Source organism: Zonotrichia albicollis, chromosome 6, assembly GCF_047830755.1.
Source record: "Zonotrichia albicollis isolate bZonAlb1 chromosome 6, bZonAlb1.hap1, whole genome shotgun sequence".
Classification (NCBI taxonomy): domain Eukaryota; kingdom Metazoa; phylum Chordata; class Aves; order Passeriformes; family Passerellidae; genus Zonotrichia; species Zonotrichia albicollis.
Window position 1 is genome coordinate 39,237,827 of NC_133824.1, and position 27,038 is coordinate 39,264,864.

General features: G+C 36.9%; 1 protein-coding gene across 1 annotated transcript in view; it reads left to right on the plus strand.

Annotated features, from left to right (window-relative positions):
- The window catches only part of MUC5AC (mucin 5AC, oligomeric mucus/gel-forming), a 48,657-nt gene that overhangs the window by 2,691 nt on the left and 18,928 nt on the right, over positions 1 to 27,038 (plus strand). Inside the window, exons 3-30 of the mRNA XM_074542184.1 lie at positions 94 to 160; positions 8,226 to 8,487; positions 9,468 to 9,582; positions 9,862 to 9,952; positions 10,347 to 10,459; positions 10,978 to 11,194; positions 11,513 to 11,638; positions 12,655 to 12,772; positions 13,533 to 13,671; positions 14,996 to 15,106; positions 15,502 to 15,571; positions 16,339 to 16,476; positions 16,561 to 16,725; positions 17,435 to 17,529; positions 18,489 to 18,615; positions 19,167 to 19,422; positions 20,043 to 20,092; positions 20,707 to 20,807; positions 20,936 to 21,087; positions 21,609 to 21,747; positions 21,840 to 21,953; positions 22,235 to 22,414; positions 22,907 to 23,146; positions 23,712 to 23,868; positions 24,458 to 24,586; positions 24,922 to 25,063; positions 26,291 to 26,334; positions 26,429 to 26,635. Of these exons, the coding sequence (XP_074398285.1) occupies positions 94 to 160; positions 8,226 to 8,487; positions 9,468 to 9,582; positions 9,862 to 9,952; positions 10,347 to 10,459; positions 10,978 to 11,194; positions 11,513 to 11,638; positions 12,655 to 12,772; positions 13,533 to 13,671; positions 14,996 to 15,106; positions 15,502 to 15,571; positions 16,339 to 16,476; positions 16,561 to 16,725; positions 17,435 to 17,529; positions 18,489 to 18,615; positions 19,167 to 19,422; positions 20,043 to 20,092; positions 20,707 to 20,807; positions 20,936 to 21,087; positions 21,609 to 21,747; positions 21,840 to 21,953; positions 22,235 to 22,414; positions 22,907 to 23,146; positions 23,712 to 23,868; positions 24,458 to 24,586; positions 24,922 to 25,063; positions 26,291 to 26,334; positions 26,429 to 26,635 (3,865 nt within the window). The remainder of the gene's footprint in view (positions 1 to 93; positions 161 to 8,225; positions 8,488 to 9,467; positions 9,583 to 9,861; positions 9,953 to 10,346; positions 10,460 to 10,977; positions 11,195 to 11,512; positions 11,639 to 12,654; positions 12,773 to 13,532; positions 13,672 to 14,995; positions 15,107 to 15,501; positions 15,572 to 16,338; positions 16,477 to 16,560; positions 16,726 to 17,434; positions 17,530 to 18,488; positions 18,616 to 19,166; positions 19,423 to 20,042; positions 20,093 to 20,706; positions 20,808 to 20,935; positions 21,088 to 21,608; positions 21,748 to 21,839; positions 21,954 to 22,234; positions 22,415 to 22,906; positions 23,147 to 23,711; positions 23,869 to 24,457; positions 24,587 to 24,921; positions 25,064 to 26,290; positions 26,335 to 26,428; positions 26,636 to 27,038) is intronic.

The window sequence follows — 27,038 nt, forward strand, 5'->3', positions numbered from 1 at the left end:
ATAATACCAATTCCAAATATTGGCATGCATGGTTGTGGTGTCTGTGTTTACAAACTGTAAAGAGGCTTAAGTGTTTATCCCCTTTACACACAGAGATATCCCGGACGTGTTCAGACAACATGGAAACCCGACTCTGGCCCCCACATTCGTACCTCTCATGGTACAGGGTGCACACTGTTTTTCCTTTACTAACTCTGCACAGGATGTTTACTAGCTTTCTATAAGGAGAATGTCTTAATACAGTACTCCAAGTTGTTCTCTGATGGATCTGCTTCCCAGAGGATAATGGTTAAATAATATGAGAGATATTATACTCAGTATCTTTTACTTCCTAATCATATCAGTATTAACCAGCCTCTTATGTTGCAGTTAGTCAGTCTCTAGTGCCTGATTTAAAATCTTATGCTTTGCTTGGGTTCTTCTAAATGACACTTCAAACTTTGAAATGAACAGATTAGTAACAGATCTTAATATCAAGTTACCTATTACTTGTTTTGAAGCCAAACATAGAGATTGCAATGGAGGTTAAAGAATTATGTGTTGCTCCTCTACAATGCACACACTAAAAGACAGAAGGAGAACTACTCATGTTAATGAAATGGCTTAAAATCTCAGTTACAATGAGATTTGATTTTCAATTAATGAGTTCTATCTAAGCACTTGGAAGTAAAGGAATGGATCAATGGCTCTGTTTGACCAGAAAAGAACATAAAAGAAGTTGTATCCCTGTTTTAGTCTTTAACTATAGCTTTACTTTAGATAGACTATATTGTGTCATACTATGAAATACTTACTGCAGCTGATTGAAATGTAGTTCATCTTCACATAAGTAAGAGAACACCTATAATGTTAATGAACAACTTTTAAGCTGAAATTGATCAGTTGCCTCACTTTTCCATAGAAGCTTTAAGATAAAAATAATGCATTTGAATTTGCACAGGTCAAAATTCAGGGACAATGAGAATGGTACTTCAGCTGAATTCCATGCCAAGTGTTCCAGCATCTCTCGGGAGCTTAAACATGGCTTCAGAAGCCAGAAGAAGAAATTTCAGAAGAAATGACCAGCCAGAGAAAAGTCAAGCAGGCAGTGCCTTGCTAACTTGCATTTTAGCCCTCACACAGAGGAAGTGCTGTAATTCCTGTCAATTACACGTTTTCTTCCTTCTCTTGAAATGAATACTCCCTACTCCAGTACGGCACCAGGTGGACTAGACAACGTTTTGCATTTCCTTATAAGTTCATCCTTCTGTCTTTTTTAACTATAAATGGAGACACTGGTTTCAGTCATTATCACCCAAAAGTTAACCAAGTTTGCTATCACATTTTATTTGCATTCTACAGTGGGTATCTATGAAGATAAGATATTATGTTCTCATTTTATTTTATAGAGAAGGAGATTCAGAAATCATGAGTAAGATGTGTAAATAGCATCACAACCATGTCAAATTTGATCATGTAAGGTCAAAAAGAATGGATCTGAAAATGCTAACAACTCTTTTACTGAAATATTTCACTCAATTTAATATCATGGACACAGAGAGTAGGAATATGATCCTATGAAAAAGAAAGAGAAACTAAAGAAAGAAATTACAGGGTTTTCAGATCAAATGCAATGGCAAAATCTTCTGTCTTTTCTGTTAAAAAAAAAAAAGTAGGTACATCAACAAATTCTTCTAACATATTATTATTTCCATTTATGCAGTCAATTGTATGGATTTGATCATAAGGAGGTACAGAAATCAGACATGTTACTCCCAACTAATTTTTTAATATACTCTTCCATGTCACCTGTGTATGTCTATTGAGTGAATAAAGGTGAAATACAATTTGAAAAGGAATTATGTCTTTGAAAAATTAATAATGCTACTAAATCAATTTATCATAAATATTTGAGATTATTTTTGCAAGTCTCATACATTTTAACACATTTTATAATAATTTCTGAGAAGGAATAGCACAAGACAAGAAATTTAATATGGCAGAGGTCATATGTCATAATCAATGAATTAACCACCTAGTAGTGTCAGGATAAATGATTCATGACATATATGAGATTTGAAAATTTCAGTCAAAAAAAAAGATATAGGAAATCACTTCTGATGGTGCCTTAAAGCTCAGTTAAAGGGGTTAAACTGAACTGTAAACCAGTTTCAGCCTAATTATGGTGACCAGACTGGGACGTCTCAGAGATAACAGTGCTTCCCTGAACATGCAGGAAATGTACATGAAACCACAGCATAGCAACTGTTGATTTTAATTGATTTTTAGTGGTAAGTAATAAAATGATTCATAAAGTATATATTTCTTCTCACTAACATTATCTCTTAATAAGCTTATGTGTGTTACCCACATGAGTTTACCATACTATTTTATCATTACTTTAATTACATACCATTTAAATCCATTAATTTTGCTATTTTTTCTGGATCTTCATCCTGGAACTTTGATACTAACCATTAGAGACAATGATACTTCCTTAAATTTTCACTGCATGTATTTCTGAATGTACAAGTATCTTGTAGGCATCTTCTTTTCCTTGTTAAATAGTAAATTCTAAGAGGGCTAAGTAAATTCTACAGACTTACACATCAATGAAGTTGCCAAAGGTATAACTCATGACTGAAACTGAACGATTCTTTTCCTCAAAACTTCCATTTCAATTTTGTTATGTCAGTTTTATTTAAATAGTTGTGCTCTTAAAATGTTCAGGACAAGCAACATATTTCTTGCTTTTGTTCGCTGCTTAGGTAAAAATTTTGCCTTTTATTTCCCTCTTAGTGCTAAAGTTACTTCTTCAAATCTAACAGAAAGTAGATTTTTATTAGGAAGAAACTCCTTTCTGTGAGGAGTGGGAACAGGTTGCCCAGAGAAGTTGTGGATGCTCCATTCCCTGAAAGTGTCCAAGACCAGGTTTGATGGGGCTCTGAGCAAGCTGGTCTAGTGGAAAGTGTCCCTGTCCATGGCAGGGGGTTGGAACCGGGTGATCTTTAAGGTCCCTTCCAACACAAACCATTCTACAATTCCATGATTACATGATAATTTCTCAAAAAACATAATAGAAAATAATATTTGAGAGAATTTTAAATGGACATTTATTCTATTCTCTTGCCCCAGAGCACTATCAACAGCACTTAGACCATTCTCATGTAGGTGTTTTACTAAGCTAGTGATGGAAATTGGACAGTATTCCTAGGCAACCTAAATGAGTATTTCACTACCTTTTCAATGCCCATCTAACATCCCTCCATAACAGCTAAACTTCATTCCATTTTCAATGTTGTTATGACTACAAAGAATATAGAAACTATACCAATACCTTCTTCCTTGCAGGAACTGTTTGAACCCATGTGGGATTATGGGATCTGCTCTCCTAGTGAAAGACTGTGTTTCTCCACACCCCAAGGTAAAACACTATAAAAGGTTAATTTCCCAAAGTGCTACAGCTGTAAATAACTATTTTAACATACTCAAAAAGCATTTTTCACTCCCTCATTGCTCCTAACATAATGAATATTCCAGAAAATATTCTTGCACATCTGTCCTTTAATATCTCTAGGGCTAGAAATTACATGGATTTTTTTTAATCATAGGTAGAATCCAACTAATTTTTAATGGTGAAATCACTTTAGAAGGAAAACAGCTGAAATAACCCTAAAATTGCCCATATAAGAAGAGGAGACCCTCAAGGAAAAGGCCATATTACTGACTTGCCAGCACAGAAGGGTTCTCATGGTGTACACCTGTGTTGTGCTTGGCCAGTGGGCTAACTGCTGACTTTAAATAGCATTTGATGTCTTCATTGTCACAAACAAAGTAGCTACATAGGCAGGTGCAAACTCGTTTAAAAAATTTGTATCAGGTGGAACTTCTTTGGAGTTTTTTGAGAAGCTAATTATCATCACTTGCCCTAACAAAAAAAAAAAAAAAAAAGCAATTCACTCTAACTTTCTGCTCAAAAGTCTCTTAAATTGTGTTTATCCCACAATAAGCAAAAATTCTTCTTGCTCACTTCATGACATTTCATGAAAAATGTGGAAAGAAGACTCCTCCTAGAGTGTAAATAGCTGAGGGAAAGTCAGAGCATCCTCTATTTACCTCTGCACCTGCAAAAGAAAATGAAAATGTCTGAAGCCCCACCTTTTAAGAGCCTTGTGAAACAATCTGGGAACTGAGCCAACTTCTACTCTCTCACTATATAAGAGTTGGGAGCAGACAGGTATTTCCTCAGAGGCAGGTTGTTTGGTGGTTCCTACCGGACCTCCAGAAGATGGGTAAAGGTGGTGGGACACAAATACCACTATGGATATCAATACTAGCCCTGGTCTTCATACAGATCAAAGGTAGGAAGATTCACTTGCTTGGCATTTTTACTGTTTTAAAGAATTTATAACTTGCTTTGGAGTTTGAAGCTTTTTTTCCCCTGGCTTTGTGAAGTTAATGAAGCTCTTACCTTTATGCAAGATTTTATTTTCTGCTGAAAATACTTTCTTTCCTAAGAAGAGAAAATTAACTCTTTTGTAACTGTCATCCTGTTTTTCTCCAGCTGAAATCTGGAACAGCTCCACTGCATTGAGTGGAACTTTCTCTGAACTTATAAGTCTACAAAAATGCCTCAAGATTTGCATTTAGCTTTTAATATCCACTTTAAGGTGGTATAGCATTTCTAAATGTACAAACCAAAAGGCGCAAATGTATTTCTAGAAAGGAAAAAATCAGTGGAGGAGTATGTCTGCATGAATTATTAAAGACTATTTATCATGTGATGATAAAGTATTGAAGAAAGGGAGGATTTTGCTTTAAAATCATCAGGCAATAGGTTTTAAAAATTTATTTACTCTTGCTTCTGAGGTTGCATAAAAGCTTAGCACACAGAGTTGGTTTGCAATGGGCTGAAAACAAATGGAACTGCTATAAATATTCTATTCACTTAATAGTCACAGATAGATGGAGACCCCTTTAATTATTTTTTTTCTTTTTTCACCTGATAATTTCCCTTTAAGTTTAATGTAACAACAACGTTAGTTTTAAATGCATTTTGATTTCTCGTGCAGATCCCATTGTATGATTTCATAATTTTCCTGCTCCTAGGTAGTTCCACAGTAACTTATGTTAAGAAGTGGTAGTGTCAAAGAATAGCCTATGACAGGACTAGCTGTAGCCTTAGCAAAACATGGGAGCAGGGATCTGCACAGTGCATGTGGCATGAGACAGAGCAGAGTCACACAGTTCATGAAGAGAGAAGCAGAAAACTCTTTGAGGCTGGGCACTGAAGGAGGCCAGAAGCACTGAATGGTTCCTACCCTACAAAGGGACACACGTCTTCTAACCCCAGCCCTTTCCCCAGGAGAGGACTTGCAGAGTTCCCACAGCTCTGCTTTCAGCCTTAGCCCCTTTAGTGGTCCTATCACAGCCTGCCCTGGTGAGGTGCAGCAGGGGGTGAGCCTCCCCTTGCACTTGGCCAGAATAGTCTTCACCTCAGCCTGCCCTCTGATGAACTCCCACTAAACAGTGAGAGCACTGAAAGCCCGTCTGGATAATGCATACATTCTAATTCTGATGTTGCACTGGAATGGAATGAAAAATGGTTTCTTTGCTTTGGGCCAAAATCAACAGGCACAAATGTACCTATTGGAAAGACCTATTTCCTTCTGTATGGTGTGGCTTTTGCATTTATTTTCCTTCTGTGGCTTATTACAATGAATGCTTGAAACTAGAAAATACAGAGCAACTTTGGCTTTGACAAAGATCAGTCCTCTAACCCTGAAGTGAATTCTTCATGTACAAAAGGGACTTATTTGAAAGCCATCTAGCTGGAAAAATAGGTTTTACTAATGCTTAAAGTACAGAGTGATTACAAAACCTTAGAAATTTAGGTCTTTTCTCTGAAAAACTTGTAAGGGAATCCAGGGGTATACTGTGACAGAACAAGGACCTGCTCAAATCACCACAGGCATGTTTTTGATGGCTTCCCTGCAGTAATTTATTACCCAAAAAGTTAAAAAAGGAAAAGGCTGAAGGAGTGGTGTTTGGCCATCATTGCATGTAGCATACGTCCTGATGCATTTCTGGCCTCTTGTACATAAACCTGTCTTTGATTTTTGATATATGGAGTGCTGCATATTTAAACAGATATAATTGAGACATTATGAGGGGATTCAAGAAAATTAGACATTCACATTTCTTTTACTATTCTTCTTGATCCAGTTCAAGCCCAGGGTGGTGGGCTTGAACAAAATCAGAGTATGTTTTTCCATCTCTCCTGCAGCAACAAAAGTGTAGGTATTTTTATGCTGATCTCTTTGTAAGGTTTTTTCTGAATAAAGGTGATAAACTGAAAGATTACAAGAATATTTTGATTCCTAGCCACACACATACCACACACAATAAAAGAGAAGCCCTCTGTAAAATATATCCAGTTTTCAGACAATCTCTGATTGCTCTAAGCTTGGGAATTTCCTCTGAGATCTGACCCAGTGGATCTGCTCTACTGATATGATACAGTTATCTAATCTTTGACTTCACAAAAGGTACATAACTTATATCTAAAAGTGTATTTTCAGAAGAGGTGTGTGTTTACATACATATCACAAAGGTACTTGATAGTAGGTAATAAAAGGCACATATTTTTACACTATGTCAAGATGACTGCATCACTCGCAAGAGAATAAGAAAGCTGTAACTACCTTAAACATTAGAATAATTAAGTACTACAAGATCCTGGGTGAAACTTAACTGGACAGTGCAAAATAAGGGTGGAAGGATCCAAAGCTGACGGGTGTATTAGTAATGACAGGCTGAAATAATTGATCATTAAGTCTGCCCTGCAAAATGTGTGCCACAGGTTGTTTAAAAATAGCTGTTGTAATCAGTATTACAATACAGTGCTCTGAGGATCATATTGCTCCTCTTGAGTTCAGAGTATCAGGGTCAGCATCAGATGGGAGTCTTGAACAAATGGTGGAAGAAAGTGCTATAGTCTGTGCAATTTAGCTCTTAGTGAAATTTATAGAAAGACAGAACACAAAGCATTGTGTAAAAACCACCAATAAAACCTTGTGGAAACTTTCCACTAGAGTGTAACTAGTAGTAGGAAATATTCACTAAAAAGACTAGGCAATCTCTCCCCATATTCTAGGACTTCAGAAAAGATTAAACCTGGCCATTTTTTCTCCTTTCTATTTTCTACCAGCTTTCAAATCGCAAGGAGTGACAATCATTCCACCTTTTCCAAACGCACTGAACGTAAAGGGTAAGTTAAGCAAATGTCATGGCTCAGATATCTGTGCCCTTGTTAATGACAAAGAGCATGGAGTGATTGAAAAAAAAATCAATGAATTGTGTAAGAACCTTTAGCATCATAAACCAAAAAATTACCAGAGAATTAATTAATCAGGTAACACAGATAATCTAAATGTGAATCCAGTGCTTTTGACTCACTGCTCTATGATGCAGCTGTAAGAAAAAAAATTAATATATATGTTTAAACACGTATAGCTATTGTACATGTTTTTCCCTGGTATTATATATATTTCCAGTAAAGAGAGGAAAATACTAATTTGCTAAAAACTGTTGAGACACCTTATCCAAGGAAGAGGGTACAATTCAAACAGGCTGAGTGTAAATGTGGAAAGGGATGGGGAAGATAATCAGGGATTTTAGAGAGTATCCTTGCAAGGAAAGGAAGACTGAAAAGAAAGAAGAACTTTCTATAATGGGCTGGACGAGGAGTAGGGAGGTGGAACCCCTTCAAGGTGAAGTGTAATTTTGGCACAAGAACAACCAGGCATACATGGGACAGGAAAATGTTTCAGAAGATGTTGACAAAAGTCTTCCAGCCACTTAGAAGTTGTGGGTATGAATGGGCTTCCCAAGCAGGAGTATCAGCTAGTTTTAAACTAGCTTTTATATGGTTTTATGGTGAAACATGAGGACTGCATAGATGGAAAGGATACATGGGATAGGGCAGTAATCAGAACTAGAGCACTAGATCTAGTGACCCCAGAGATCTCTTTTGATCCTAAGCCCTATATCCCTATGCAAAACTGATTAAGCACAAAAAGCAACTGAAATAAATAAATAATGACAAACAATTAGCTTGACAAAACAGAAAAAAGATGAGCTTTTTGGAAAGAGGCTGGTGAAAGAAGCAGGAGGGATAAAACATCTACATGGAGGGTATTACAAAAAACTACAGAAAATTCTTATTGCTTATTTTGAATCCACAGCTGGCAACCCCTATCACAATGGCCGTGTTTGCAGCACATGGGGTAACTTCCACTTCAAGACCTTTGATGGGGACATCTTTTACTTCCCTGGGGTCTGCAATTACATCTTTGCATCCAACTGCAAGTCTTCCTATGAGGACTTCAACATCCAGATTAGGCGTGCAATGATGGAAAATGCTACTGTGATCACTCACGTCATCATGAAGCTGGAAGGAGTAGTGATCGAACTGACCCCCACCTCTGTCCTGCTCGACAACAAACTGTATGTTCCTACTTTGTTCCCAGTAGGCTTTTTGAGCAAGTGTCCCTTTCCCTCATTTCATCATTGTTCCCAAGCAGTGGGAGGGCTCAGGTCCTTCCTGAGGTGGTAACAAAAACAAAGGAGGGCTTGACAGCAAGCTGAGTGTCACTTGTGCAGATTATCCCCATGGCTGTTTTGTTCAGATGAGCTGTATCCAATATGCTGTCCCACTGCTACAATAGTGTATGTATGCAATTAAGTCTATAAGCTGCATTCTTTACACCCTTGGAGATAGTAGTTTCCATTAATTTTACCACAGCAGAATCCCTGCAAGGAATTTTTGACAGCTTTTGTTCTTGCACTGAACAGTGTGCAGTAAAGTGGTGACTGCTCTTCAGCTTGTACCTGAATTAATTTAAAATTATCTGTTCTTCAGACTTGATATCTATGTAGTAATTATAGCACTGACTTTGGCATAGGGTGTGAAACCTACCCAAAAGGCCAGGTAAATATTTGGGCAGCTATCCCACAGTGAGTGTCTGTTATGTACAGTGAGCTAGTCTAAAGGTTATCTCGGGTACAGCTTCCTCAATGGCACTCATGACACAGAAAGCCTGGAGTCTATCCCTTTATTAGCAAATGCTTCAAGGAGTAAATAGCAATATCCTGAAGCACACTGGCTGCAAAACAGAGCCTCCCAGCACTTTTTTGAAAAATACAACCACAGACATATGCTAACATTTTACCCAGCAAAACACCCTTAATGGAAATGTCAAAGAAATAACAGGAAAAGCAAGGCTGATCCATTTGCACAATGAGAGGCAATGTATAGGAAATGGACAAAATATTAAAAACCTGTGTTGTCTGTGGTAGTTATTGCTCTAATTTCTTCACAGATACGTGTTGAAAATTCTCAAAGAGAATGAGAAAGGATATCATTGTGAACATTCAATGGATATTCTGTCCCTACCCCTTGCTGACTTATGATGATCTTTCCCCAGGGTCCAGATGCCCTACAGCCATATGGGAGTCTTTATAGAAAGAAGTAACAACTATTTGAAAGTTTCTGCCAAGTTGGGACTGACCTTCCTTTGGAATGGACAAGATGCCCTCCTGGTAAGAAAACATCCAAAACACGGCAAAAAGTCTGTGTTTTGAAAATAGTCTGCTTACACCTTTGCAGTATTACAGCCAGGCAGGCATTACTTACTTTTGGATTTGTGTCCATTTTTAGTGTATTGCTCTGTCTTCTCTCAATTTCCCGCTTTTTCCCCACCAAGCTCAGCTCAGAATCAATAAGCAGTACTGGTATGGGCTGTGCTCCTAACCATCAAGATGGCCATTTCTATAAACTTCCTTCCTCCTTTTGTGATTTTTTTTTTTTTTTTTTTTAAGGTGGAACTAGATAAGAAATATGCCAATCAAACTTGTGGACTTTGTGGGGACTTCAATGGAATTCCAGGCAGCAATGAATTTATTTCAGGGAGTAAGTAATAATAAGCATTATTAAGTACTGGTGCTTTTTTTTTTTCTTCTTAGAATATACTTTAATACGGGTTGTGGGTTGTACCAACTGGAAAATTGGCATTACTTCTTTATGTATTCCTGTGATGTCAGTTGTGCAAAGTCAGGACTTTGAGATGTAATTAGACTACTTCCATCATTGTTAGATATTTTAAGACCTGCCACATAAAAATTTCTACTTGTTTTCAATAGTTAGGATCCAGTTTTTAAAATATACTGTTCATATTTCCCCCTTCATATTTAGTGATACTATTTGGTAATCACTGTTCACGTCATAGCAGGTAGTGTCACAAAAGAAAATAACTCCATGCAAAATTTAGTGAGCATTATTCTAATATTTGAACTGTTTTTTACAGAGACAAAACTGACCCCCATACAGTTTGGTAATAGGCAGAAGATGGATGGACCCACAGAGCAGTGTGATGATCCTATTCCTCCTACTTCTCTGATGAACTGCTCAAGAGAATTTGTAAGAACATCTCTCTCAAAATGTGTTTTCTCACTATGAATGCATTCTGTCTTTGGAAAAAAACTTCTTAGAAGAGGGAAAAAGTAGAACATGAATATGACTCAGTTGTAGGTCTCAAAAGAAAAATATTTTTAATTTCATGTTGTATTCTTTGCTAAGGGGAATGCCAAAAATTTGCATTCCTCTTCTACAAGAAGACTGCATATTTTCCTGAAAGAGAAAATTACTGAGGATGTCTTTATATAAAGAAATCATATAATGTTTGGGAAGTGGTGTACCGTCACTTGAGGTGATGGTAACTAAGGATATGGAAGCTACTAGAGTTATTCAAAGAAGTTCAATGTGATTTTGCCCTATTGTTATATTTTTCCTTAAATATCAGCTTATGGATACTGTTGGAAGGGTTTCTGGACTAGATCAATCTTTGATTTTTTTTTTTTTTTTCCTGCTCCATACCTTAAGTAATTATTTTCATATGTTCTTAACACTTTGTTTGCCTTCTCTCTTTTCCTTCCTAGGCCTCTATCTGTGAGACAGTATTGACCAGCAAAGCATTTACAAGTTGTAACATGCTTGTGAATGTCCAGGACTACATTGAGACTTGCATACAAGACCTGTGCCACTGTGACAGCTCTATGGCTGACTTCTGCATGTGCAACACCTTTGCTGAGTACTCCCGGCAGTGTGCTCATGCGGGTGGACAGCCCGAGAACTGGAGGACCTCAGATCTGTGCCGTGAGTATCTCGGGAAGGGACCTCCACCTGTGCTTACACATCTAGCAAACTTCACATACGTGAGGTTTTTTCCTGAAGGATAAAGTTGAAAAGTGCATGCAATTATAATCAGTTTTTACCTGGTCACACACAAGACTTTGGAAATATGGAAGTTTAGGGGGTTTTCAATATGAATCAGAAAATCTAAAATGTTTCAGTCTCTGCTTGGATCAGGATACCTTGTCATAGCTTGACACAAAACAACCTAAATTGCAAAAAAAAAGTTTCCTCCAGCTTTTAAATGAAAAGCCAGATTTATAATACTCTTTCTACTTTTAGCCAAATCATGTCCATTCAACATGCAATACCATGAGTGTGGCTCTCCCTGCTCCGACACGTGCAGCAACCCGGAACGATCTGCGCTTTGTGAAGATCACTGTACAGATGGCTGTGTCTGTCCTCCAGGCAAGCTCATTTCCTGCCCTTTTCTCATACCAACCCCCCTAGAGTACTCACCTGTACACATTTAATAACTCTCTTACTCTGGATCATTCCTATCACATCATCAGCGTTATTATCGTGGAAGTAATAGCTACATTTCTCCCCTGGATGCACTATTTCTATTCAAATTACTAAATATGGCCTTTTAAACAACAAATATTCCTTGCATATATACTTTTCTAATGTATATATATAAAATCACTGAACTTAGAATAAGATAATTTGCTCCTAAAAACAGCAGAGTCTTCTATTCTCAGCATTCAAACTCAGTTCACAGAAAGTATAAAATGTTTAAGCAGATTTTGCACCCAATCATAACTCCTGCTGCTAGCAAAGCTTCATCTAGTTCCACAAATGACCAAACCCTTCTTGTCAAGTGTTATGTGTTTATACAACAAGGAGCTGACAGAGCACTAGGCAGTGTGTTAGATCTGGTCCTTTAGAGAATTATACACAAGAACCTTATATCAGTACAAGATAGATGTGTTCTTTGTGCATACTTCTGGGTCTTTAATTTTGCTGTTGTGACTGTATATCACAGGAGCTTCACCCCTTGCAGCTGTTCTGCCCATCCCCATGATGTCTCACAGAATTCACCATCACTTGTTTGTGTAGTAGCATTGACTTCTCTAAGGCAATCCTCTGTCTCTGGGCATAGAAATATTTACTGTACAGATATGTCCCTGGGCAGTCTTGTAAATGGTTCATCTATTTCAGCTCATTACCTAATAGTTTTAATCCTAATTCCATTCTAATGAAATTCGTAACAGAAAGGTATTTTCCTAGAGGTCCCTTTTGATCACGCTAAGATTTTTAAATAGATTCCAATGGAATATAGCCCTTCCATCTCCACATAGCTTGTGTCCTATTATTTTAAAGTACAGCATAAACAGGTCATAGTCTCAGGCATCTGCTAGATATGTGTTCAAAGGCAGGTTCTGCAGTGCACAGAATAAATAACAGACCCTTTCTTTCCCTAGGAATGGTATTTGATGATGTTAATGGTGCCGGCTGCATTCCCCGCAGAGAATGCCACTGTACCTATGAAGGTGAAACTTATGCTCCTGGTGCCTCCTTCTCATCTAAATGCAGATCATGGTAATATTTTCTCACTTTCTGGTTTTTTGGGTTTTTTTGGTTTTTTTTGTGCATGAGCTGAATATTTACTGATTTCCCCATAAAAAGCAAATGAGCAAGTACTTACCAATTGAAGTTCCATAATTACAGTGCTTTAAAGGTCGCTTTCATGTCTGTTTTCCCTTCACACTTGGACCAAAAATTTGAGTTTTTGAACACCTGTTCAATTTCAAGAAATACCAATGAAGGAAGATAATCAAAGTCAAATACCAGAGGTGTTTAAAAATGTGAATTAGTGCTATACTTTTGCAGCCCTACAGTGTAATGCGAATGTGCTCATATAAATAGAGCGAAGATCATGACATTTGGGGGCATGTTACATTTAGTGTGGGAGTTCACATTTGAGGGGCACGTTTAACAAATATATATTTTTTATTATCCCTATAATTACTGAAGTGATACTGCATAAGTGTATGCAACTGCACCTGCCTATTTATTTATTTTCCAAGAAATACTTAAAATATTTGACATGGATTACAAGTTCACCAGGACTGAATTCTGTCCAAAGATTGGAAATGAACAACAATATATATAGAAAGTTATCACATTAACATAAATGTGCCTGCCCCATATTTGTCTGAGATTTCTAAGCAATACTGCTTTCTTTGGCAGTGTGATCAGTGTTTCAAGAGGAAAACTAGGGCATCATCTGCTCTGATTGCCTTTTTATTTTGTTTGCACTTGCATTACTCCAATTTTACTAATGCTTCCCTCATTTCAGTACCTGTGTTGGAGGTGAATGGTCTTGTGTCACTCAGTCGTGCCCTGGGACTTGCAGTATTGAAGGAGGTTCCCACATTTCAACATTTGATGAGAAATACTATTCCTTCTTTGGAGACTGTAGTTATGTCCTAACCAAGGTAAAAATGAGTCACAATCCTTGCTAAAGGAAAATGTTTTTATTGTATATAATGTTTTTTGATGAAAACTTCTGGCAATCACATCAGTTTTCTGAGTCATGGAGGGTTAACATGGTTATAGGGTTAACACCCCTAAATGGATTTCAGGGGCCTTTCTGTTAGGGTTATACTAAATAATATTGTAGTATTTTTGTGGGGTTTGATAATTTTTTAGGATTTGCACTGAGTTTTTATTAGATTTCATAACCCTAGGTGTATTCATTGTTTATTTTTACTGAATGACTAAACTATTTACATAAAGACTTAATATTAAATAAAGTCTGCTCTTGACATGATCGATCTGATTGTTACCAAGCAAAATAATCATAAAATCTTAGAAATGAGCTGGAATGAGATGATTTAGAAATCTTATCCAAAAGTTTAAATTATTTAAATCATTGAAACTTTTGGATAAGATTGACAAGCACTGCCCTGATGCACAATGGCAGCATAGGTCAGACTTATACATTAAACTCCTCCTTTTGGCACCAACATGTAAAATTTGATTGCCAGGGTGTCTGGAGGCAGAGGAAAACCCCTAAATTTGTACACAAAAGTTCAAAAAGCCCCAGAATTTAATACTGAATTTCTAGATTGCTATAATTATGCATCTCAGCTCTCCTCAATTTAGTCTTCAATATGCAAAAAAAAGTGATAAGACACATTCAGAATTACAGCCTTCTCTGAGTCTTTCCCTATTCTGTTTTGGCCATTAGGCACACTTTGAAGATGAACACAGTTCTATGATAATCAGAACTGTGTAGAAATCTGAACCTGTATGCATTAACTTCCTGAATAATAATTTTAGTTTCATTTTCTATGAGACGATATTTAAAGAATGTCCAAATCACCAGGATTTGTCCAATCTTGAATAATCTATTCAGTGCAGAAGACATTGGAAACAATCTTTTCTCCCCCTGGTAAACCTCATAAGCAGTGGGCAAGAAAGGCACACCTGCTCTAGCATACTAAACAGGTATTGCCTACACATTAGGAACGCGTCTTACTAATGCATGAGGAAGTTTTAATGTTGAGATTAATATGTCTAACTCACCCCTGAAAGCCAGAAGCAATGCACAGCTTCCAGTGTGCAGACTGCATGAATGCCAACTTACTTGGTGATTCCAGACATATGTTAGACCATAGGAGCAAGAAGAAATGAAATAAACAATATTTTTAAAACGCTAGATTTGCTAAGAATTTCATTTACATGTGATTTTTTTTTAATATAACTATTTCAATATAGCAAATCCTTTTAACAATATCTTTGTTTTTCTTCTTGAAGCTCTGTGACAGCAATGAATTCACAGTGTTGGGGGACATCCACAAGTGTGGCCTGACTGACACAGAGACATGCCTCAAGGGTGCGGCCATCAGCCTAAACGGAGGACAGACGGTGAGCAGCACATGTACACACCTGACATCCCACAGGGATGTTCTCTTAGAGTAACAGACAAGGCAAATGACACCCAACAGCACAGACAAGAAATTTGCACTGCCTTTTTGTTTTATCGAATTTGAACGTTATTCCTAATATTTTTAGTAATGTAAGTAAGCACATTAGAAGAGAAGATCTTATTAGCGTTCTGTTATTTAGATAAATTCTGGTTTTTGCTCTCTTGGACAGTCAGTGGAACACAGAAATAAAGATTACAGAAATAGTACAGGAATCAGAACCTCATCATAGTCTCCCTCCATTTTTTCCCTTTATCTTGAGTAGCATTGGATAGGAAACATTTGGAAAGTATTTAACTTATCTGCTTGATAATTATTGTCTTTTCTTGTGGACAGAGCATTGTGATCCAGCCTTCTGGGAGTGTATTTGTGAATATGATCTACACACAGTTACCATTCTCAGCAGGTAAGTTCCTTTGAAAAACTACTATTTCTCATTTTTATTTTAAAATGTTTTTACATGAGTTAAGCTAAAAATAAATTCTACCTATAGTTACACTGCAGCAAACCCAGAGCACTGACATAGAGCACTATCTCCCATGTTTACGTAATAGGATTTTCCTATTCAACACTAACTTCAGTAAGATCATGGTTTATATTTAGCAATATCTAATTAGTTCAAGCAAATTGTGTTATTGCACACTTTCAGATCCAAATATTGTCATAAGAGAGGAAAGAAAAATTCTGACATGCAACTGGACTCCAGTTTCTCAAGTCATTAGTTCTGTGTTCCCCTGTCCTTGTTCTGAAAGCACATTCATCACTGAAGTTTCTCACATGCCAGTTCTTCTCTAACACTACTGCACCTGAACACAAATCAAACCATGAATGGACAAAATAGGTCCAGACTCCATTGGACTCTTCAATTAAATAGTGCTATAGTAAAGGCAAGGTTTTAAATAACAACAGCAGTGTGTGTTCTTCCCTCATTTTAAAACACGTGACAGAAAGTGGAGGTTTTTTATACGTTTGTTGCTTAGGTGTTTAGGTTAGACTGTTTTGGTGCTGGATTTGAAATCCTGTAAGGATCACTTTCCCCCCAGTTCTTCAGAAGCTAGGATCATATCAAACACAGCTGTAGAATTCCTTTATTATATAGTTCCTGTAATGAACAATTATTTTCAACTGCTCATCTCGAATGAAATTATAACTATTTTTTTCTTATATCCCTAGCAAACGTCACCATCTTCAGGCCTTCATCTTTCTTCATAATTCTGCAAACAAATTTTGGTCTTCAGCTGCAGGTTCAACTTGTGCCTTTAATGCAAGTTTTTATAGACTTAGACCCATCACATAAAGGGCAGACCTGTGGTGAGTGACCTTGTCCTAACAACTGCCTTCACCAGCACCTGTCATCCTGTAGGAAACTTGTACAGACCGTCTGCTTCCTTCTAGGTCTCTGTGGAAACTTCAATGATGTACAGACAGATGATTTCAAAACCACCAGTGGTGTGATAGAGGGCACTTCAGCTGCCTTTGGCAATACTTGGAAAACTCGGGCTGATTGTCCTGATGCCAAAAATACCTTTGAGGACCCCTGTACTGTCAGCATACAAAATGGTAAGCTCAGCAATCTCTTCTATTCTCCTTTAAGATGCAAAGATGGAATAAGCTGATCAAACACCAAGCATTTAGCCAAAATAACAGAACTATTTGCACATGCACACAATTCTCCTCAGTTGATACTAGAAGTCTTCAATTAATAAATAACTAGCAAAATATTTTGGATCTTCAGATATATTCCTTTGGATCAAGACAGCAAGTCAACTTACTTAAGGGAAACTAGAACCACACAGCATATTAGGGATTCATTCCTGGAAATGACTAATTGTCAGAGCTGTGCCTAGCCCCTCTGAAGGTTGCAGTACTTCCACTGCTAAACTAAGAACCAGACTTGCAGTTCAGAGACTGAAAGAATTCAAGCTGCATTTTAGTCAACAAAATATATAATTCTTGAGTATTCACCAGCTACTATTCTGTTTTCTGAGATGAACTAGCATAGTTTTAATTAACAGTGTGAACCTTCCTTTTTAAAATTCAGCTAGGGGTATCTTTAGTCTATTCCATGACAATTATAATGAATTAGAGAACATTCAGTTTACGAAGATTTCATAGGAAGTGAAAGACTATGTGCCGCAGCTAATGCAGAGCTTAATTATATTGTAGTGTTAAGCTTCTGTAATTTCTCTGGAGGAGGTATAGTTATGTTGAGACAAGAGTTTTGCAAATGCACTGCCATAGAAATCCTTCCCATGTTTTCAATTCACAGACCAGTATGCTCAGCACTGGTGTGGACTGCTCTCTGATACCACGGGACCTTTTGCTGAATGTCACTCAACAGTGAATCCAGAAGTCTACCATAAGGTATTTGGCTCTAACTCCATCCAATATAGGAGAAAAAGAATCAGATTTCTGATACTAACTCCCGAGAGAGTAACTTGCCTGTTGTGAGGAGATGCATTCATGATAGTTCTTTAAAATCCAAGGGTTCATTCTTATCTACACAATATGAAATTTCCTCCTTTGTGAAACTATCTTTCTTTCTATTCCCTGGAGGATAAGCATACAGGTGTATTCCTCCTGCACCTATTTTTAGGCATAAACTTAAAGACTAAGTTAGGAGTTTGGATTTGCTATCAAAGGATAAAAATTGTCCCTTCTGAGACATATAATGCAAGCTTTAGCCAGAATCTTAACTGGCACTTTAATTTCTCTGAACTGCTCTCAGAAGGCTTTTGTATACATGCAAGGACAAGGCAAACAATGTGCATAAAAAGCAACAATGAGAATTAGACAAGATGTGAACGAAAATGTTCCAGGAATTAAAGGTGATGAAACACTGTACTAGAGTCCTGGATACTTTAAAAAACCTTCCTGTTATTGGAAATCTGTAAGATTATGCTCAATAAACATAATCTGGAGTTAATAATATTGTATTATCCCTGCTCAGCACAGAAACCCATCAAACAACTTGTATTCTTTGCTCCTCTGCTGCAGAGAGCCTAGGCTCCTAGGCAAAAGCTCCAAAAGCTGGGTGGCATCAAATAATCTCCATTTATTCTAAATATATATGGCACAGTGGCAACAAATTTGAAGTAGTTGGAAAACTGCCAACATGAAAAAAAAAAAGCTCAAAATAGTGGACTTCTAATTACTCTTTTTTTTCACATAATTAATCTCTTTTGAAAGAGCTCAGTGAAAATCAGGCTTATACATGGATTACACTCGCTTTAACCTCTAATGAACATAACACACTTAAAAAACTGCAGAGTTCTATGGTTTTGACATGACATTCTGGTGATCACATCATCCTCTGTTCCTAGACCTGCATGTTTGACACGTGTAACTGCGAGAAGAGCGAGGACTGCATGTGTGCTGCCCTTTCCAGCTATGTCAGAGCCTGTGCTGCCAAAGGAGTTCTTCTCACTGGATGGAGGAGCAAAGCCTGCAGTAAGTTTTACATCCCGTTTGCCTTTCGAAAATGATTGCCCAGAAGGCCCCACACAGGAGCTCTCAGGGATTCCACAGTAAATTGTGTTAAACTGGGGTTCAAGTATAGCATTGACTTTGAAGAAGCTGAGTAGGAAAGGAATGCTATAAAAGACAGCAAACAAGGAGAAATGTGAAAAACAGGCTTTGTTAGATTACTTGCTCAAAACCATCAGAAAAAACCTGAAGAGCAATACCTTTGCAATAGGAATAAAATAAGTAGGGTGTTTCTCAACTTACTTGGACAAAAAGTATAAAAACACACAGGAAGAAACATACTGTGTCATAATATAATCAAACTTCGTTCCTTTTTTTTAACATGGGTAAACATATGACGCATTTATAAGGGAAAATTTTGCTCTAGTACTACAAAAAATTACACTACTGGGGATATCAGTAAAGTATGTGTACACAAAATGCCACGTTTATCATACATACTTTATCTCAAATACTTTATACCTATGTTGATTCTTGAACGAGCAACAAATGTAACTCACCTTCTTGCTCTCAAGCGAAATACACCACCTTGTGTCCGAAGTCCCTGAAGTATACCTACAGCGTCAATTCCTGCCAGCCCACCTGCCGCGCTCTCAGTGAGCCTGATGTCACATGCAGCATCAAGTTTGTCCCAGTTGACGGCTGTACCTGCACAAATGGAACCTACATGGATGACAGTGGCAAATGTGTGCCTGCTTCTAGCTGTCCTTGTTACTACAAAGGAACGCCTCTGTCTTCTAGAGAAGTTGTTCATGATAATGGTGTTGTCTGGTAAGAGATTTGTAAAAACAAGTGAAGAGATTGGATATAGGCAGTCATGAAACTATATAAATGTCATGAAATCAAATCAAAATAATTTCTATAACAAAAATTTTCAATTAAAAAATCACAGCTTCCTAAATTCTTAGGGCTACCCACGTGAGGAAGATTGCACATAAATAACTATAGGAATTCAACAAACAGTCCTGTGGTGGGTCAGCCTTTCCTAACAGCCAAACTCCCACCCTGTCCCTTTCTCTATGCCTCTCTTCCTCCCTTGCCTCCACACATACATTTCTTATCCATGACTGGAAAAGGTTTGTTCCATGGTGAAAGATGCCTGATAATCCTGTTACAGATTATTCCCATTATATGGAAATCTGAACTATTCTGAAGGACAGCTTTAAACCAGGCATATAGACAGAGAAAACATTTAATTATATAGAATCTACATGTATTTTGTTCTACTCTAATATAGAATATTAATATTTTAAATGTGCAAACTAGTTTATAAAGGACACATTTTATTTGTTTTATCACACAGTAATTTTCCATTATTTCAAGTTCATTGGGAAATAGGTTGAAACTTAAAAACAAAAAATTTTAAAATATCCATTCCCTTCTTTTTATAGCACTTGTGCCTATGGAAAGCTGAGCTGCATTGGAGAGAAGCCTGAACCAGGTAACATATCACTTAAGATTTTCTTTAACTGTCCCTTTCTATCATCACTCTTTTAATTTCTTTATTCTCCTCATAGTGATGCAAATTGTATAAGTCTGAAATCAATGAAGAAAATTAATTGAGGTCTTCTGTAATGTAGAGGAGATTCTCAAAATATAAAGAAACACTGTCTTACCTTTCAAGTGGCTGAAACAAGTTAGAACCCCCTGGGTTACCAGGGTAAAAGGATATTTAGTCACCTCACTCAGTGTGAGAGGAAAACTATTCACATTTTAATTAAAATGTAAAAGCCCAAAACCCCAAAGCAACAAAACAAAAAAAAAAAAACCTGAACAAGTAAACAAGGATATTTGTTGTCCTGCTTTGTTCTGTTTTTCTGAAAGGAAGTGTTTCATGAAGCTAAAGAAAAATTCATTTTATTGAGTAGTCCAAGCATAATTGCAAAAACTACGTAAATATGAGATCAAAACAACATTTGGTTTCTCTCTCTCACTACATGCATCACATTAAGGTACACATAATTCACAAAGGAGTATTTCCACTTTTTCTTGGAAACACAAAGATACAAATGCATCGTTGGTCTCACATTTCTCATGGCTTTTCCTCTCTTTCAGTCTGTGTGCCTCCCATGGTTTATGTTGACTGTGGCAATGTCACTGCAAATGTGGTAGGAGCAGGATGCCAGAAGAGCTGTCAGACTCTAGATATGGAATGTGTAAGTACAGACTCTTTATACCTAGTTGAAAGTATATTATACAAGATATCTCTTACAATTACCAGCTACAGCTGGATTCTTCCACCATGGGAATGTTTCAAGACATCTTTTCTTTATGGTGCTTACAGTACAAAACTCACTGTGTCTCTGGCTGCGTATGTCCTCATGATCAAGTGTTGGATGGCAAAGGTGGCTGCATTGCTCCAGAAGACTGTCCTTGTATTCACAATGGGAATTCCTACAGTGCAGGAGAATCAATCAGAGTTGGCTGTAACAACTGGTAAGAGCATATTGAAAAATAATATTTTGGAAATAAAAAAATAGAACTGCTTAAGATCTAAGCAAATAACATCATTTCACTCTAGCAGTATCAAGATTTCTAGGAAAGAATCCTGCATAAAACAATGCACTTAGTACCTAAAAAGTAAGCTCTGTCTACTTTTCTCAATGGCACAGCCCAGAAATTGCAAGTTGTCAGAAAACCACCACGGTTTTGATGTTGTCGTGTTCATTCAAGTCAAAAAATCTTTCTTCCAAGGAAATCCTTCCATTTCAATAGATCCAACAGGATCTGGAAAAGTGAAAGAATTGGTGTCTTCTGATGCAGTTGATTCATTACATTAAGTAACAGAGTCCTTGCATAAATTCCAATAGTTCTTGAGCTATGTTGCATTTTTGAGAATAAGCAAACCTCATTTTTTCATTAGAATCTTAACACACATTAAAATACAGAAATGTACCTATATTTATATTGTGTATTTGTCTAGTTTTTACATTTGGAGTGTTCTTTGTCCTGTTTAGCACATGTAGAAACAGAAAATGGCAATGCTCTGAGGAACCCTGCCTAGAAACATGTTCTGTTTATGGAGATGGGCATTATACCACTTTTGATGGCAAACGCTTTGATTTTGAAGGAGACTGTGAATATGTTCTGGTCCAGGTAAGAAAGTGTTGCCTAGACTTTTGCTCCAAATACCTTTGTTCTAAATACCTTCAATATAGCAAACAGTGAATATCATTATCGTGTTTCAGAACTACTGTGGTCAACAAGCTATGAACCAGGGAACATTCAGAGTCATCACTGAGAACATTCCATGTGGCACTACAGGAACTACCTGCTCTAAGTCTATTAAAGTTTTCCTGGGTGTAAGTATTTTCTTTAAGTTGTGCCAGAAGGATGGAACAAGCTGTCCCAGATAGACTGCATAGGAGAAGTGGCCTCCAACATAATGAAAATGTCACTGGACTCTTTTTTTGCTCTCTGCTCTAGAAAGCAAAGGTGGGAAATCTAGAAAGAAATTTCTTAACCTGAGGTTGTTGAATAGGATCCTCTTGATGATATTATTCCAAAAAGTTACTGTCAATATATACAGCTACAAAATAGTGACTTTTAAATGGGTCTCTAACTTTTTCTTCTCCTGTCTTAGAACTATGAGCTGGTACTCAGTGATGGACACTCTGATGTCATCCAGAGGACACCTGGAGGAAAAATGCCGTTCCAAATACGCTCCATGGGCATCTACCTGGTGGTGGATACTACTGTTGGTCTGATACTCATGTGGGACAAGAAAACCAGTATATTCATCAAACTTAGTCCCAGCTTTCAGGTATACTTTAAAAGTAAAAACATGAATAAAATTACTTCTGTAACATAGTCATATTATCTCGCAAAGAAAGGGAGTGGAAATTTAGGCTGTAAACCAGAAGAGCAGAAATCACATATTATCCCTGTTATGTTGACTTAAATTGTGTACTATGCATTATCCTTAAATTACATTATTCAGCAAAGGCATAACAGCAACTTTATCAGTAGCTTTCTTCATGGAAAACCCTCACTGAAGAGACAGTTTTAGGATCAACTAAAACTAAATAGCTCTGTACTTAAAACAAAGCCATCAGTCTATTTTTTCTTTCTAACAACTAGCTAGAGACATCTCTTCCTGAAAAGTGTTTTATGAAAATGTCCAACACTGTTACTAAATAGGCATTAATAATCTTATATAAGATGGTTACATAAGAGTTGTCCTGAGGTCTGTTTCTCACAGATACTAAGAAATTGTGCCTTACTGATCTTTGTCATTTTGTTTATCCTGATGCAGGACCAGGTCTGCGGACTTTGTGGAAACTATGATGGCAATGGAAATAATGACTTCACTACTCGCAGTCAGTCTGTGGTAGGAAATGTGCTGGAGTTTGCCAATAGCTGGAAAGTATCTTCTAGTTGCCCAAATGCCAATCGTACGCAGGATCCATGCACTGCAAACCCATACAGGAAAGCCTGGGCACAGAAGCAATGCAGCATCATCACCAGTGAAGTGTTTGCTAAGTGTCACTCACAGGTATGACAAAAAATTTAGTTTTAAATTCTTGACAAGATGATTCCATCCATTTTTATGTGGAATAGATTAAAAAATACTCTTACATACATTTTGTCATGCTTGACAAAGTGAAGTTCGACCAAGTTCCTGCATAGAAATACTTTCATTTTCTCAGCTTTTGTCTTGAGCAAGTACACTAAAGAAATGTATTGTTTTGGTTGGTTAGCTTGTTTGTTTTAATTGAAGGAGCAACAGTGGCTAAATCTCAAGATATGTTTATTTGGTAACAGCATAATTCTGTAGTAATACAAATATCAGCCACCTGATATGTATGACTCTCTACTAGCTTATAGTAATTACCAGTATTTTGCATATGTCTTCAAGACCAAACAGTTCTTAATATTGCAGCTTACTAGCAATAGCTTTATTCTACATTTTCCTCTTGATTTCTCAAAGCATTCTCATTATTTCTTCCTTTCTTAGCTTTCTCTAATACAGACCTATGAGTTTCAGATATCTTATTCAGCTATTTTAGGACAGGTCAAAGAAGACAAGGACATGAAAACTTCAATGTTTTCTCTATCAGGTTGAACCAAATGAATATTACCAAGCATGTGTGGACGATGCTTGTGCCTGTGACACTGGAGGAGACTGTGAATGTTTCTGCACAGCAGTAGCTGCCTATGCTCAAGCCTGTAATGAGCTAGACATCTGCATATCATGGAGAACCCCATCCATTTGTCGTGAGTTTCAACCCACTACTTTTTTAAGGGGTTCAGAGAGAAAGAAAACGGAAGGAGGAAAAAAAGGAAACAAAGTAGAACAAGAAAGGAAGGCAAAAAATTGTATTTCTAAGAAACACAGCTGTATGCTCAAAAAAAAAACCCAAACAAACACCCTTAAAAAACCCCAACAAAGCAGATTGTCTTCTACTAATTTACCCAACTATCTTAGTAAAATGAAACCACAGCTAATAATTTTACAAGCAGTGTGATTAGTGTCTAATTAACTTGACAACTATGATACAATACGGGTGAAATATGATATTTTATTACACAGCCATATGTCTACATCAGGTTCCTTGTAAATAAAAACTAGTGTACGCTAGCTAAGATCAGTGATTCAGTCAACTGATTTTTCATGTTTAATGTGTAACTGTTGGTGTTAAAACATTTTAGAAATTTAACAATTGTATTGCATTAGCAATAAAACGAGATATTGTTCGCAACCTATGAGGTTATGCTCATCCCATTGGATTTTTACCTAGAAAAATGGGAACAGTATAGAGCTAAAACATCACAGATTTTTTTTTTCTGGCATTTCTTCTTCTAGCTCTCTTCTGTGATTACTATAATCCACAAGGGGAATGTGAGTGGCACTACAAGCCATGTGGAGCACCTTGTATGAAGACCTGCAATAATCCAAGTGGGAAATGCCTTCATGAGATGAGGGGTTTGGAAGGTAAACATGATTATGCAGATCTCATTCTACTTGAAAAGTTAAAATGCAGTATGGTGAACAAAATCTGTATTACTCAGTCTATTACATGTTTGCACTAGAACTTATAAGAAGAGATTTTCTAATTAGTATTGTATTCTCTAATGGATTATCTACTTGTTTGGAATGAAGATGAGGACAAAATATTCCAAAGCATAATGTGCTATCAAAAGAATAGCAGTAAGAGGATCTGACATTCCACTTACCATGTAGCACATTTTGGGACAATCAGATATGAGTGTAGACTTATTTACATTTATGAAAGGCCTACTGTCAACTTGCTTCTCTTTTTATTGCAGGTTGCTATCCACAATGTCCAAAGAATAAGCCCTATTTTGATGAGGAAACCATGACCTGTGTTTCTTATTGTGGTTGTTATGAAGATGGAAAAAATTACAAACCAGGAATGGAGATGCCTTCAAAGCAGAATTGTGAATCATGGTAGGATTAGAAAAGAATTTTAAAAATAGAGCTTAAAATTGTGGAACACAATTCATCATGCTAAATTTGTTAATTACCAACAGCAACTAGGCCAGTAAGAGGCTGATGAACAATGTCTAATTTTCTTCCCTTCCCAGGAAATGAAATGATAGCATTAGTGAAACATTTTATTATCAAGATATCAATTTACTACTTATTTTGTATATCTATTAAAGTCCTTTAAAGTTATTATCATTATTAAATGAAGTGAAAAACAAGCTAAAATAATTTTAGTTAGGGAATAGTCTGAGAATTTTAAAAAAGATATACCTAAACTCATTATGTGAAATTCATTAGAAGTGAGCAGCCAACTCATGTGCATTGTTTTGAGCTTGTTTCTGTTATTGTGTAGTTGCAACAGTCAGCACATATCCTCACATATTACTGGTGACAAGTGCTGCTAAGCCTTCTGTGAGGCTTAAGTACAGAGTTAGCAAATCCAATTGTGAAGCAGCTGTCTTAAGATACCTTCAAAGTAGCTACACTTGAATATGGTAAGCAATCTAAATAGCAAAAATCCTAAGTCAAAGCCCTTTGGAGCTAAACCAACGTCCTTGGCAGATTTTGCATTTCATAGATGCCTTGGACAATATAATCTAGGCCATTAACAGCACTAAACCTAATCCATTAAATACGTGTCTTAATTTCAGTTTATTCAATGTATAGATGTCCTTAGTGCCTGTAAATAAATACATCAAGATTCAGTTCTTCATAGATAAATTGCCCTTAAAACCGGAATTCTTCTTGCATGTTTGGGAAGCCTAACGGTAATTCACTGTGTAGGCCACCTCAACATCCATGGTAATAATCCTTTGTATATATCCTTTTAAATGCAAATCCACTGTGGTTTTCTCCTCCAAAAAACAGACCTATTGGGGAGATAGGATTTCAAATCATCCATCTCACATTTTTTTATCCTGTTCCCAAAAACACTGGTAGGGATGCTGCATGTTCTGTATGTTGGCTCAAAGAAAAGCTACCTTTCTTGCCAGAGAACTTGCAGCCTGAATATAAACACCTAGCCTCAATTTGTATAGCAGAACTGACTGCCTAACTCACACAAGATAGGATCACTGTACATTTAAACACACAGTGAATAGCAAAGGATTGATAGAAGAAAGATTATAACAAAAAATTATGTCATGAACCAGTATGTCCAGACTCATAATCTGTTTTTCTCTTTTTCAGCGAATGTACAATTCATGGCAAAGTATGCAGATATGATGAACATGGTATGTTGATGAAGTAATTTTGATATGAAGAAGACACATTTAGGGTACTCTCTGTTTCAGGTAGCAACAAATAACATCCTGTTTTAATCTACAGAATGTGTCTGCATTTATGAGGGGCAGAAGTACAACTACAAAGATGTGGTCTACAACACTACAGACGGCACAGGATGGTGTATTGTTGCAACCTGCGGGCCCAATGGAACACTTCAAAGGTTTATGTATGATTGTCTAACCTCAACGTCACCCACAACATCAACGACATTTCACTTCACGTCTACACCACCTACCACTACTTCCACAGGTACGTCCTTTGTAGCCACTAAGATTGAATTCTCTTGTTTAGTGAGGAAAATATATTTTACAGTACTAAGTGGATTGCTCAGATATTGGCATTGAGATAATGACATTTTGGTTAATAGAATTCCTGTACAGCATTCTTCAGGTTGGGAATCTCAAATTACTATGATCATATGTTGTTTTAAGAAATCAGCATTCAGTATAAAATAGATAAGTTTTGAAATTACAGAAAATACCAGCATTGCTAGAATTCAGTATCTATTTTCCATCTATTTCATAATGAGAGTTCACCCAGAAAACCTCTCCAACCAATAAATGGGCTCTTCAGATCAGAGCTAAAATACAAAGTATAGGAATGTTTGAAATACAAGAACAAAGACTGCTCTGCACTGAGTGAGGAGCCAAGA